The sequence below is a fragment of the Aricia agestis genome, chromosome 20, assembly GCF_905147365.1.
Source record: "Aricia agestis chromosome 20, ilAriAges1.1, whole genome shotgun sequence".
In the NCBI taxonomy this organism is placed as follows: Eukaryota; Metazoa; Arthropoda; class Insecta; order Lepidoptera; family Lycaenidae; genus Aricia; species Aricia agestis.
In genome coordinates this window covers 14,351,828-14,365,605 of record NC_056425.1, presented here as the reverse complement: position 1 = coordinate 14,365,605, position 13,778 = coordinate 14,351,828, and the positions used below count along the sequence as shown (strand labels likewise).

Sequence of the window (13,778 nt, the reverse complement as noted above, 5' to 3'; positions counted from 1 at the left end):
TACTTGGTCATCGTTGTATTAATTTTTCTTTGTATTCCTATGAGTTCTGTTTTGTTCCAGTTAATTATGCCAAAAGAATAGGTCAATATTGGGATAGCAAATGTGTTTATGGCTTTTATCATATTTCTAGAGTATAACTTAGATTTCAGTATTGTGTTAAGCCGATGTTGAAAGTTTTGTTTTAATTTACATTTAGCATCTTTAGATAGAATTTGTTGAGACTGATGGTAACCTAAATATTTATATGTTTCTCTTTCGTCAAGAGGTTCTATTCGTTCCCCAGATTGTAGTGTGTATGAGTGTAGATATATTTTTCCCGCCCTAATAGAATTTATTTTAGTTTTATCCACCCCAAATTCCATTTTAATATCATTTGAAAATTGTTCAGTCAGTTCAGTCAGCTTGTACAGGTCAAATTCATTTTATTATTATTAACACTTTTGCATTTCAAAAAGAGTCTTAGACATGACGACTGTGGGTTGGATTATTGCGTTTTTCACTCATTTGTCAACATACAGTAACGAGTCTTTCATATGTTAAAATATAGCTTGGAGAAGATAAGTGTCAAAATTAAAAAAATGAGGAGGTTGTGGCTTGGATCGTTTTTGCAAAATTTGGACCAATTTGGACTCCAAATATATATACCAATATATACATAGAGGAAAATAATACACGGGACCAGTGTAGCCAACCCCTCAGTTTTAGCTGTAGATCTACAGTTTTTCGGAAATCCTCTCAGTTTTTAGTTTAGGCCTCGAAATCTACAGTTTTTATGAGCTAGCCAGCGTCCTCTATTTTATTATATTAAACTTATTAATATAAACGAAACAGTTAGGATCCTAATTATTAGCGTACTAAATCAGAAGAGTAGAGGCTTTTGATTGGTGCAATCAGAATCAGAAGCTTCTAATTTGTCTTTTTTAGGATCCTAATTAGGACGTCTAAAAGTAAGGTGGAATAAGCCCCACCGACATCGATCGCTCGGTCGATCGATGTCTGTTTTACCAACATAAAGTCGGTAAAACAGACATATTTCATGATTTTTCTGGTTTTTAATTCCCGGCTTCCTGAAATATATTATATTTATTACCATAATTAAATAATAAAAATTCATTAAATATAAAACTGTAGATTTACTGTTTTTCAATTTGATATTTACATTTTACAGTTTTCTACAGTTTTTTTCTAGCATATCTACAGCTTAGCTCTATGATGGGGTTGGCAACACTGCACGGGGCAAATATATACTAGTAATCTGTGGACGTGCGCGCTCGAGACTGGAGTCCAAATATATACTAGTAATCTGTGCTGGAGTCGGAGGTCTACAAATATATTAAACTAGTAATCTGTGGTCGGAGGTGCGATTGGCGTTGCGCAAAAAACCTATTTTATCAGGAGCATCGAAACCATTTTATAATTTGTGAAAAGTAGTTCAGTTGTAGCTGGACAGTCGAAGCCCTACGGAAGCTATTTATAATTTCTAGTAGTGAATAAGACTCGGTGAAGATGGCCGGAACGGTTTATTGTTTGCCAGTGGTGCTGCTATTTTTAGCGAGCGCGATTCCTTCAGAAGCACAAAGTGAGTAATTACGTCCGATATTTCACGTTCGTTCGTTTCCCTTAAATTTGCATGGAGAATACGTATTAATAGGTCATGTTACTGCCGTCCGGAATGAGAGTAAAGTAATGTGGTGATGTCATGATTGGACAAGGTAGCTCGGCCGTGCGGTCTGCCAAGGTCTCTGTGGCTGCGTTAATGTATGCAGGAGGATATTTTCCACTACAGGAGCCTAAAATATACTGACAGATAGATATCGTTTGAAACCTCATAAAACACACCTCACACCTACTATTCTGTTGGAGCAAACAGTCCTGAAATTTATTTCTAAATCTATCATAATATATTGTAAAATCTTATGTTAATTATTTAAATATTGATAATCAATTATTGGTGCAATGAGAGTGGAAATATAGTTGTTTGCCGAACCCTAATGTCAGTAATTATAGAATTAGGTCATTAATTACTAAGAGTTTAACGAGGCTCTTTGTTTCTGATTACCGTGAATTTCATATAAATAATATCATAATATAATACAGTAGAACCAGTTTAGGACGATTTTATAGGGACTCAACTAAAAACGCGTCTTATGCGGGAAAGCGTATTATGTGGAATATAGGCAAATAAAAAACAACCTACCACATATGTATGTATTAATATTTATTATGTTTTTTTTTTGGATTAATTGTATATTTAAAAATTATGTATGTTATATAAAATGTTGTGTATTACTATCACATTATTTAAAATAATCACTTATTTTAGTTTCACAGAAAGATTTTGAAGCATTAGAAATTACATACAATATTTTCAACATAATTTAACTTTTGTAGTGCGTCTTCACTTTGATTTAAAGAAGTTACATAGTGTCTTAAATCATTACCTGCTATAATGCCTGGATGTGTGTCAAAATCGGAGTTGACTTATCTTCTTCTTGATCAGTATCACTTTGTGTGTCTCTTATTGTATCAGTCTCTTCTTGTGTGTTATTCACACTCTCAATAAGATATTCAATTGATTGAATTTCGTACGGTGATACATTATCAATTTATCATCAATGGAAGAATATCCAGGAAAACCCTGCAGTATTACGTCGCATCCATCAGATCAGTCAGTAGGCCGCGTGCTGGCCGTTGTGGCATATTAAACAGGATGACAATTGTATTAAGCATTAAAGAATGTATGAAAACATGTCTCAAGTTGCAGGGACTGATGCAAAATGGCATATTATGCGAGAAATCGTATTAAGCGTGATCATCCTAAACGGATTCTACTGTAATAATATTATGTATCATATTATATCAAAATTTACACATTCATTGTTATGTATGTTATTTTTAAGGAAAAGAGCGTAGTGATGATATTTGTCTTAAAGAAAATAAATAATGGAATATTGAAGTGGGGTGTAATCTCAACAAATATTGTTTAGTTGTAACAGACTGATAGCAGATGTTAATGCTTTGTTGACACAGCTCAGTATGCTGTTGTCCTTCAACATGAAACCTAACAAGAATGAGAAAATTTATTGTATGTATTATAATTTATAATGCACAATGAAAGGTTATTGCATTGACTGTTTCAAGACACATAAAAGACATAATAGATAAAAGACAAAATAATGTGCAAGGAAAATATGCACTATTTAAAATCTCTCAAAAGGCTAATTGGTCTGTATGACTCTCTACCAAAGTCATACAGACCAATTAGCCTCACTTCTTTCATGCTTAAAACAATGGAGAAGGTGGTCAACCTACACATAAGGGACACCTATCTCACTAAAATGCCGCTGCATGAAAGACAACATGCCTACCAAAAAGGCAAATCTACCGAGACGGCCCTAATGGACTTGGTAGATCGGATTGATAGAGCAATTGAAGATAAAGAGATTGCGTTATGTGTCTTTCTCGATATTGAAGGCGCATTCGACAACACTTCAACCGGCTCTACCACAAATGGCCTGGCTTCAAAGAATATAGATCCAACAACTAGGAAATGGATCAAAGCCACGCTCGACAATAGGGTAGCCTCATCGACTATTATGGACCTGACACTCAAAATCAGGCTGACACAAGGTTGCCCACAAGGAGGTGTGCTGTCACCCCTGGAATGGTCCCTGGTAGTGGATGAGCTACTAAGGGAACTGAACCTCATAGGTTACTACGCTCAAGGGTACGCTGACGACCTGGCGATTATGGTGGTGGGAAAATGCGCATCGGTGGTCGCTGGGTTGATGCAGTCAGCACTAAGAGTCGTCGAGAATTGGTGCCAAAGGGTCAAGCTAACAGTAAATGCTGATAAGACGGTCTTGATACCTTTCACCAAAAAGAGGAAGTTGGAGGGACTAAGACCCCCAACACTCTTTGGGAAAACTATTAAGTTTGCGGGTGATGTCAAATATCTAGGAGTAATCCTAGACAAAGGACTCACTTGGAATAAGCACATCGAGTATATTACGAAAAAGGCTAGATGTGCTCTGGGTTCCTGTTGGAAGCTTGTCAGCTCTAAATGGGGTATTCGGCCGAAGGCAATGCTATGGCTATATACAGCCGTAGTGAGACCGATTACCACATATGGCTGCGCAGTGTGGCATAAAAAGGCTGAACAAGTAAACTGTCACAAAAGACTAAACAGCGTACAGAGACTGGCATGTCTAATAATCACGGGTGCACTCTCGTCAACACCCACCGCTTCCCTCGAGGCCCTGATCAACTTAACTCCGCTTCCTCTGCTTGTTCAGATGGAGGCCAAAAAGGTGGCTCTCAGGGCCAGGACGGCGGGTGGGACGAATTGGGTCTCCACCCCATTTCGACAGCTGGAACAGTCTCTCAGTGAATCACCTATCATGGCCATGCCATCAGATGCCATGATCAAGGTGTATAGCTTTTCGAAGCAGTACCAGGTTTTTATACCTTCCAGGGAGGACTGGGAAAGGAAAAATCCAATCGATGTCCGCCCTAGCGACATAGTTTGGTTCACGGATGGATCAAGGAAAGACAACCGTGCGGGAGCCGGAATCTACGGAGGCAGGCCACCAAAAGGCAAATACGCCTGTTTGGGGGAGCTTGCGACCGTGTTTCAGGCTGAAGTCTTCGCTATCCTCGGTTGTTCACTAGAAAGCCTGGAGATGGCCCTAGTTAATAAAAACGTTTTTATCTTCTCCGATAGTCAAGCTGCACTTAAAGCACTGACTGCCGCAGAAGTCTCGTCCAAATTAGTTCTGGAATGCATTGAGACGTTAAACATGCTGGGAAGGAACAACAACATCCGCCTAGTATGGGTCCCGGGCCACAGCAACGTCCCCGGCAATGAAACCGCTGACGAGCTGGCTAGGCTCGGGGCCGAGAGTCTCATATATGGTCCAGAACCATTCTGTGGTATAACTCCCAGTACCACAAAGCAAGTGCTCAAGGAATGGGGTCACAGACTATGCAGGAAGCAATGGGCTGAGACCCCTGGCCTTGAACACTCCAAGGCACTAATTCCTGACTTCAACAAGAAACAATCAGAATTAGTGCTCACCTTGGGTAGGAACCAATTAAAAATCCTTACCAGAAGCCTAACTGGGCACTGCAAGCTCAACAAACACCTAAACAGAATGGGTATTTGTAGCATAATGACTTGCAGATTCTGTGAGGAGGAGGATGAAACACCTATTCACCTTCTCCTCGACTGCCCTGCTCTACTACAGAGCAGGAACAGGCACCTTGGTCGCCACGAATACTCGTCCACAGAGGAAATTCGTGGCACCAACCCCAACCATATCGTTCAATTTATGAGCAGTATAGGGTTGGGGATGATACTCTAGTGCGAAGGAGTCACAATAGATCCTCATGGGTCGCAGTGACGTCAGGGCTACAGTGACCTGCCTTCTTTTTAAAAAAAAAAAAAAACTATTTAAAATAAAATGAGGTATTTTCTAACTCAATTATAAAATTGTTTATTACCGAGAAGGTCCTTATGATAATGTTATCACTGTGTCCTCTTTGATTAGGTGTGATAAAAAGAAGACAGAAATGTGATCACGACAGTATTAAGTCTTTTAAATATTATAGAATTTCATCTTCTATTATTAAAGATGCAAAATTGAATTGTAAATTAGGACAGCTGCAGATCTTTAATACTCAAAAATATATTAATGCCTCAATCTTCAAGTGGTCACCGGCGACCGCAATAACAATAGATAAGCTATTGTGTCTGGTTTCTCCACAATCAAGATTCAAGGTATTAAAAGCTATTAACATTCTTTAAATAATCAAAAAAACAAATCTTTCAGTAAGTGGCGTAAACGGCGGCTTTTGAATCATCCGTAGTGTTGAAAGTTTTGAGCGACATAAATCTTCAATGAAAAAGCTAGACGTGTGATTGAATGGCGTTGTTCAGTCAAGGGGTTTAATCGAACGGCTATTTAAATCAGTTGGCTTCGACATATATATTTATTTAAAAATAAAAATTGCGGACCAGTAAGCAGATATTACATTTTAATTTGGTAAAAATGATCCTTACTCCCTGGGACTCAAAGGTATATACATATTTTACATTTAAAATAGTAATAGTAGTCAATTAAATTGTTAAAGTGCAATGTGATAACAAAATAAATTAAAGTATGTAATAAATGAAAGATTTGTCAGTGCTCGAGGCCGGGAGGAATGCTTAATAATTTAATATGCTATTTACTAGTGTAGTCCGAAATTTTTATATGATTTACACCAATAGATTGAGCTTAGAGCACTGGTGTGTATTTCATAGGACATAATATACTATCGTAAATACTAAAGCACCTAAGCACAAAATGCCTGCAGATTTAGGTATAAGAATTGTCTTATACATATTATGTATTTGCTACATTTATTTCGAGGAATTTAAAGATACGTGTGTAAATATATAATAGTTAAAGAAAAATCCATTAAAAGTGCAAACTGAATTATCATTCTTTTTTGCAATTTTCGACAGCTGGAAACAAAAACCTTAGCTGTCCAACAACTTTAACTTAAAGTAGAAGGTACTTTATCGTGTACTGCAAATTAGTGAACACCAAACTTTCGATATTATTAAAAATATAGTTTAGGTATTATGCCTATAAGAGGCTATACTCCTCGCTGGCTTTCCTATTGTAGTACTGTCGTCGAGCACTCGCTCACTGAGCGGCGAGCTAGGGCATAGGAATTAGCATCGACAATGGTGTGGGAGTGACGTGCGTGTGGCGCGCAGAGGGCGCGGGTGCGAGCGAGGAGACCCGCGTGACGGTCGCGGCGGGCGCGCCGCTGACGGTGGAGTGCCGTCTGCGGCCCGAGCAGCGCGCCGAGTGGCAGCGCGACGGCGCCGCGCCGCCGCCCGATCTGCGCGCGGAGCCCGAGGCGGCCGCGGACGCGCGCCTGGCCGCGCGCCTCACCGCGCCGGCCGCGCGCGCGCACCACGCTGGCCTGTACACGTGCAGCCGCGCGCGCGACCACCGCGTGCGCGTCGTCGTGCTGCCCGCCGCCGCCGCCGGTACCGCGCGCCGCCGCATGCGCCTCGCTTGATGTAGCTAGCAATACGCACTCTGATGTACTCGCTGAGCGTAGGGCTTGTCCGATGTAGCGCCTGTAGCGGCGTCAGTCTCGTCCTCTTGTAGATAGGTACTAGTTTATAATATAATTATTATTACATCTACTTTTTCGTCAGTATTGAGTGGTTGCATTTTTAAATGTTTACCTCATGTTTAGTTGATTGCACTTTTTACGATTATTATAATTATAAATAGCTGGTGTTTTTTTGTAATATTTTTAGTAGGAGTATCATTTTTTATAACGTCCTACTGAAATCGTAGGCGGCGCTGGGGTAGTGTGTACTTATCTCACAAATTATATTATTGTTTTCATTAGAATATACCTCTGAGAATCATTTTATAAATTATAATATGGTAAAAAATATATAATTTACTTTCTCTGAATTATATATATTTCAATTCTGTATTCGACAAATATTATAATATATATATATATATATATATTTTTAATGTTAATGTAAATATTTTCTAGGTTAATAAAATTTAAGAGTACTTTAAAATAACAACATAAGTAATTATTGTAAATTTGCCCTGCAAAAATTTTAAAATTTAGGAGTAACATTTTTTACACTATTTCAAGTCATACTTTCGGGAGTTGTAAACATGGAGTGACTAATTGGAACCGAAACTTAAATTGCGCATATACTTATTTTTTTATGAAACACACTCACTAGAGATGAATAAAGGGACACCGTAACACGTAATATTGTATTATATTATGATTCGTAAATGTTTATTGATATCAAAATGATGACATTATCACATATCATCGAGTCGTGCGAGCCGGGGCCCGGGTACCACAATGTGCATCTCTCCAGCCGCCAGCCGCCAGCTGGGGGCGGTGCACGTGGTCATGGTGGTCCCCGGCTCCGCACGCAGTCAGCATGAGCTGTTGTGCCCGTTGTCGTAGTGTGAATGTTGTATTGTGTTGTTTGTTTAGTCTGTACTCTGTAGTCCGCTGCCTGTAGCCAGTTGGCCCCTAGCGAGTAGACTCGTCGCCCTCATCTGTCTCTGCCCCGATTATGCGAGCAATATCACGCGGCTATTTCTCGTTTGTGTTAACGCCGAGTCCCAAGACCAGTTCGTGAGATTTGTTTCCGTACTCGATGTATATATTCACCGTATAATGTATTGTTAATCGGAGTGACGTTATGTGATTCTCTCACGCCGCGGCGACCGACCAGTTTATTTATGTATTTATTGTGAGCGTACTCAAAATTGTAATACAGTGGATTTCGTTAGTAACGACTTCGGTTGTAACGACATTTTGCTTATAGCGACGCCAAACTTACGCCCCTTGAATTTAAAGCATACTTTCGCAAGAAATTCTTTCGGAAATAGCGACTTCGGATGTAGCGACGATTTCGGGTGTAGCGACTTTTTTTATGAACCCTTTATGACCGGTTCCTAGAAATCCCATGCGGACATTGCGACTCAGTCGACAAAGGCGCAAAGACGCGTTAATAAAACCATTAAGCTTTCTTATCCTTTACATTCACAGATGTTCAAACAAATGTTAAGCATGTTTCTTTATCTTGTGAATATGGCTCCTAGACGTAAATTTACAACCAATTATTACAATTATTATCAGCGTAAGCAATCGTTGTGGATTGTAAAAATTATATGAATATTGACATATGTGAAGTGAAGGCTAAAATAATTTAGATTTAGAAGGAATTGTGAAAATAGAATACACTCTACAGCGTGCACAAAAAACTAAACTTAAACAGTGCACTATCATACGTTTTTCAATAAAACCCATGTACTTATAATAATACTTAAATAAATAATAAGTAAATATGTACATATTGTTGTATTTGTTTTTTTATTATTTCGGATATTGAGACTTCTGGATATAGCGACGACATTAACATGGTCCCTTCGGCGTCGTTACATCCGAAATATACTGTAAATATAAGTCACGAACACTGTCCAACTAGAAGTAATTTTTTAGGGAAATGTTTAAAATCACGATTAACAAACAATATCGTCGCCCCTACGCGGAACTCGATAAATACTTTAATTATTAGTTATTACTAAACAAACTGAGATTTAGGTACAATTAATGTAGATAGTAATGCGGTAGTTCACGAGATAACGCGCGTTTACGTCAACTAAAGAGGCGCGCGGTGCGGGGACCGGGGAGTGACGGGGACCGGTGCACGGTGATAACACCGCTGCCCGCGGCGCTACATCGCAACACGTTATCGAGCACGGTTTCAGTAACCGCACCCTCAAGTTAGAGCTCCTATTGACCATTAAAGAGATACATTCGAGACAGTTCGCGTTTTAATATAGATGTCGCGCTGCTGCCGCACTACTCGTGAGTCGCGAGTCGCGACTTAATGTGAAGGCGACCTAAAAGACCGCTAGCGGCTAGCTGACACGTCTTGGTGTTGCGGGGTGGTCGGTGAAAAGGGGAACTATAGATCCTTATGCTAGTTGCCCACGAGTAATGTTTGTGATAAGTACTCGAAATAAAATAACTCTGACCGGTTTATCGCTGAGTGCTGTTGGCTGACGCATACTAACGCCGCGCGGCGCGCCGCTACACTATACTGACACCATACATAACCATACATTAACATAACATACACCATCAGCAGGCTCAACATGTCCCGAGTAGAAATGCGAAACCACTAAATCACTGACTGATTCTAGGGACAAAGAAATATATTTTCTTTGTAAATATGTCACTTTGTGGTCTTTGTCCATTGTTCCAAGGAAAGAAGCCCTACATGTGGGCTGTGTGCCCGACGCGTTCGAATACCGGGTCGGTACGTAACATAATCTACCGCCATGAGACGCATATTGGAAAGTTAAGCGTATAGTTATGTCGGGCCGATTTACCCGTATTCTGTTCCGTCTTTGAAAACGTTGATTAGTCACAGGAGCCGCCGTCGCGTCGCCGCTGCAGGCCGATCGATGACCCTGTTTCGTCGTACTCAGACTGCAGATAGTACACAGTGTGGCTATAACAGTCCTCACACAGACATACGACATCGCCCGATACGTACGTACGATTGTACTTCGAATCGATTAAAAGTCTTATCAAATTCTAATTTAAAAAATCTACAAAATATGTTAACATTCAGTGACATTAACATTTAGTCGAGTACAGTTAGCTGTTAGAATACCGTCGTAGAATAACGTCAATGACTGTACACGCACAGCGCCAGGGGCGACCGATGCTCTACTCTGGCGAGTGTCACGAGTCACGTGACCTACAGGCATGTCGAAAGCGAACCGCTTCGAGCAGCTGTATCGGGATTCGGGGCTCCGCGCGCGGCCGTGCAATAATCCTGTTTGTCGGCGCAATAAAAGAGGAAATGAAGATGAAGCGGCGTCCTCGCGTGACGCGCTCGCGATATTAATTCATTAGCCTTGGGTTACTTTTGTAATGTCGCCCGGCGCGGGGCGCAGCCCACACTGGTCGCGGGAAAATGAACCTTATGTCACTTTTGGCATGATAATTAATTAGTATCAACCGACCGTCTTACGTCTTTGATTCCATGTTTGGTGCATTTAATGTCGAATTCTTATAAAGAAAGTAGGCGAAACGCTAAAATAAAATAGGCACTCCTTCAGTATTCATATTATTATTTGCTGTAAAATATTTTTATTTCCAATTTTTTTCCGACGTCGTCCCCCTCTAGATCACGAAAATAAAGTAACACAGGTTCGCTCGCTCCTCGCTAAACGCTGATAATGTTTTCGTTCAACTTTTATTTTTATATTATATTATTATCTATTCATATTTATTATGTAAATAATATTATATTATTTTTGAGCCGCAGCGCCGACCGCGGCTTATCTGTCGAGTGACGACTAAAATAGCGCGGGTGTCTCGTGTAGGTGAGGCGCCGGCGACGGAGGCGGCGGCGGCGGCGAGCGGCGCGGCGGTCGGCGGCGCGGACGCCGCGCTCATGTACGAGCTGCGCTCCAACCTCACCCTCACCTGCCGTCTGAGCAGCGCCGCCGGCCTCGCCTACACCTGGACCAAGAACGAGACGGACGTGACGGCGTTGGGCGAGATGAAGGGCCGCTACGAGCTGCAGAGCGGCGGCGCCGTGTTCCACATCGCGCGCACGCTCGAGGACGACTGGGGCAACTACAGCTGCGCCGTCGGCGGCGACGTGCAGCGCTGGGAGGTGCACGGCCGCCCGCACCTCAAGGTGCCCGCCAATACCAACGTCGTCGAGGGCCAGAAGCTGAAGGTGCAGTGCAAGGTACGCGCCCGCGCCTACTCCCTCGGCAGGTAGTCGTCGGGCGTCGGATTAATGTGGTGATGTCTGTCTCTGTCGCAGGTGATCGGCAAGCCGTACCCGCGCGTGTCGTGGCAGTATTCGAACGACTCTAAGACGTGGGTGGAGGCGGGCGCGGCGCTGGGCGGGCGCGTGGAGCTGGCGGCGTCGGAGCAGGGCGTGCCAGACGGCATGCTGATAGTGACGGTGGCGGAGCGCGCGGACGCCGGCTCGTACAACTGCAGCGCGCCCGGCGCCGCGCCCGCCACCACGGTGCTGCGCGTCAAGGACATGTACGCGGCGCTGTGGCCCTTCCTGGGCATCTGCGCGGAGGTGTTCGTGCTGTGCGCCGTCATCCTCGTCTACGAGCGCCGCCGCACCAAGCCCGAGGCCGAAGACTCCGACGTCGACGCCGACCAGTGAGTAACCCTCCTCCTCCCCCGCTCCGCTCCGCCCGGTAGACAGGTGGACTGACGATGTCGTTTTGTTCGCAGGAAGAAGTCGTAAGCTGCGGGAGGCCGAGCGCGCCGGCCCCGCCCGCCGGTCGCCGTTTACAAACTAATATTATGATTTAACCAAAAATATACGTTTGTTATTTAGTCGATTAATAAAATTATGTTGCATCATCGCGCGGCGCCGCCGTCTCGCATGTACTTAGCCGTCGCCGACTCCGCCCCGGCGCGCCCGTCGTCGGTCGAACTATAACTTAATAATGTGAGACTTACTAATAAGTATAGTATAACGTGTATCTGAGCACAGTAACTGTGAGATTGTAGGAGTTCTAATTAGGACGCGTGACGCGGGCCCAGCGCCCCGCAGCACGGCGCTCGCCGGCACACTGCTGCTGTTATGACTTATAGTCGAATAAATTATTTCAGATTTAAATTGTCTTTTATTTTGTATAATATCATAATAATAATTTTATCCTTTTTATTATTTTAATAATTATATTATTTAAATAATACGTAATAACCTACGAATAATAAAAACTAAGGAAGAGTAACCAAAAATCAAATTTGTCCATGAGTCTTCAAAATGTAACCAATACATACATACTTTATGCAAGTATTTGGTACACAATTTTGTGTAAATCAACGATATCAAAATACTATACTTTCTAGTTCTATGGTGTAAATATATAAGTGACAGTTAATGTCGAGCCCTCGAGGTCGGCCCCAGAAAACGGCTTTATTTCGTAAATTTGAGTGTTAGTGTTTCGTTGATTATTGCCATATTTTAGTGTGCGAAAAGTAACCAAATTAAAAACTGTTGAAGTATGGGAGTTACGTTTCCTTAGTTTTTATTATTCGTAGATAATAATAGAGCTATTGCTACTATTGCTAGTTGTGCTTGAAGGTTGACCACACGTGACACCACACGTGACACGGCACACCATAACGGCATCTATGAGTGAAATGCGACTACTAGTAGTAATGCTTATTACCGATAGATGGTGTTTATTTTACAGAAGACTGAATATTAAGTTGTTGAGAATGTTTGTCAGTCAGTATGTTTGTATGTAAGTTTCTGGCACTATCTTGACTTCAATTATTTTAGATATAGTCTGTGAAATAAGTAAAGAAATTAAAAAATGGCAACATCGTAGTGTCATCCCTTTTTTCTTAGATTGATTCGAAAGGGATGACACTACGATGTTGCCACTTTTTATGACAGACGTTTTTGTATGGTTATGACTAGGTTTATACCTTAAATTAACTTTAATTAAATCAACTGAAATATGAAAATAAATCAAAAACCTTTTATTTTCATAAATATAAACCTTTACTGCTGCGGAACCTTTCGTGGGCGAGTCCAACTCGCACTTGGCCGGTTTTTTAAGGGCATATTTAACATACTTAAATGTGAAATGTCTAGATAGTATTATAATTTTTATATTAATCATTTAAGTAACTTTCAGAGGCTTATAAATACCAAAGTAAAGTGTACGGAGGAGAAAAAAAAAACCGGAAATGTTTCCATTTTCTTCAATTTTGAATAGGCATTAGTATAATGAATGCGAGAGTAGAACACCCGCGTGTTAATAATTATTTTATTTTTTTATTTATTTTTATTTTATTTTAAAGGAAAACTTACAGCTAGTACAAAGGTAGAATTCAACTGTAACAATACAAATGCCAATTAAAAGTTTTCGCGACTAGGTATTTGTTTAGATTGTACATACATTTGGTTGACGTCAAATTGACACACTGTGGTGAATATATCTAATATCATATATATAAAAGAATGAAAAAGAAAGACAACAATAAAAATAATAGCCTATACTTGGATCATCATGTATCAGTAATGTGCAAATTATTATCATAAACTAAATTGGCTTTTGTCAGTAGTATTAAAGAAATGGTCTGTTAACACTTTTCTGAGACTTCTAATATTAGTATTAAATAGATCTACGTCGGTACTTTGAGACGCT

The 13,778-nt window shown here is 41.1% G+C and overlaps 1 protein-coding gene across 1 annotated transcript; it reads left to right on the top strand.

Annotated features, from left to right (window-relative positions):
• Nucleotides 1–1,333: 1,333 nt before the first annotated feature.
• LOC121737155 (neuroplastin) lies at nt 1,334–12,232 on the top strand. Its single transcript, XM_042128730.1, has 4 exons — nt 1,334–1,579; nt 10,959–11,332; nt 11,411–11,766; nt 11,842–12,232. The coding sequence occupies exons 1-4, from the start codon at nt 1,507–1,509 to the stop codon at nt 11,852–11,854; spliced, it is 816 nt and encodes a 271-aa protein (XP_041984664.1). The 5' UTR covers nt 1,334–1,506; the 3' UTR covers nt 11,855–12,232.
• Nucleotides 12,233–13,778: the final 1,546 nt, after the last annotated feature.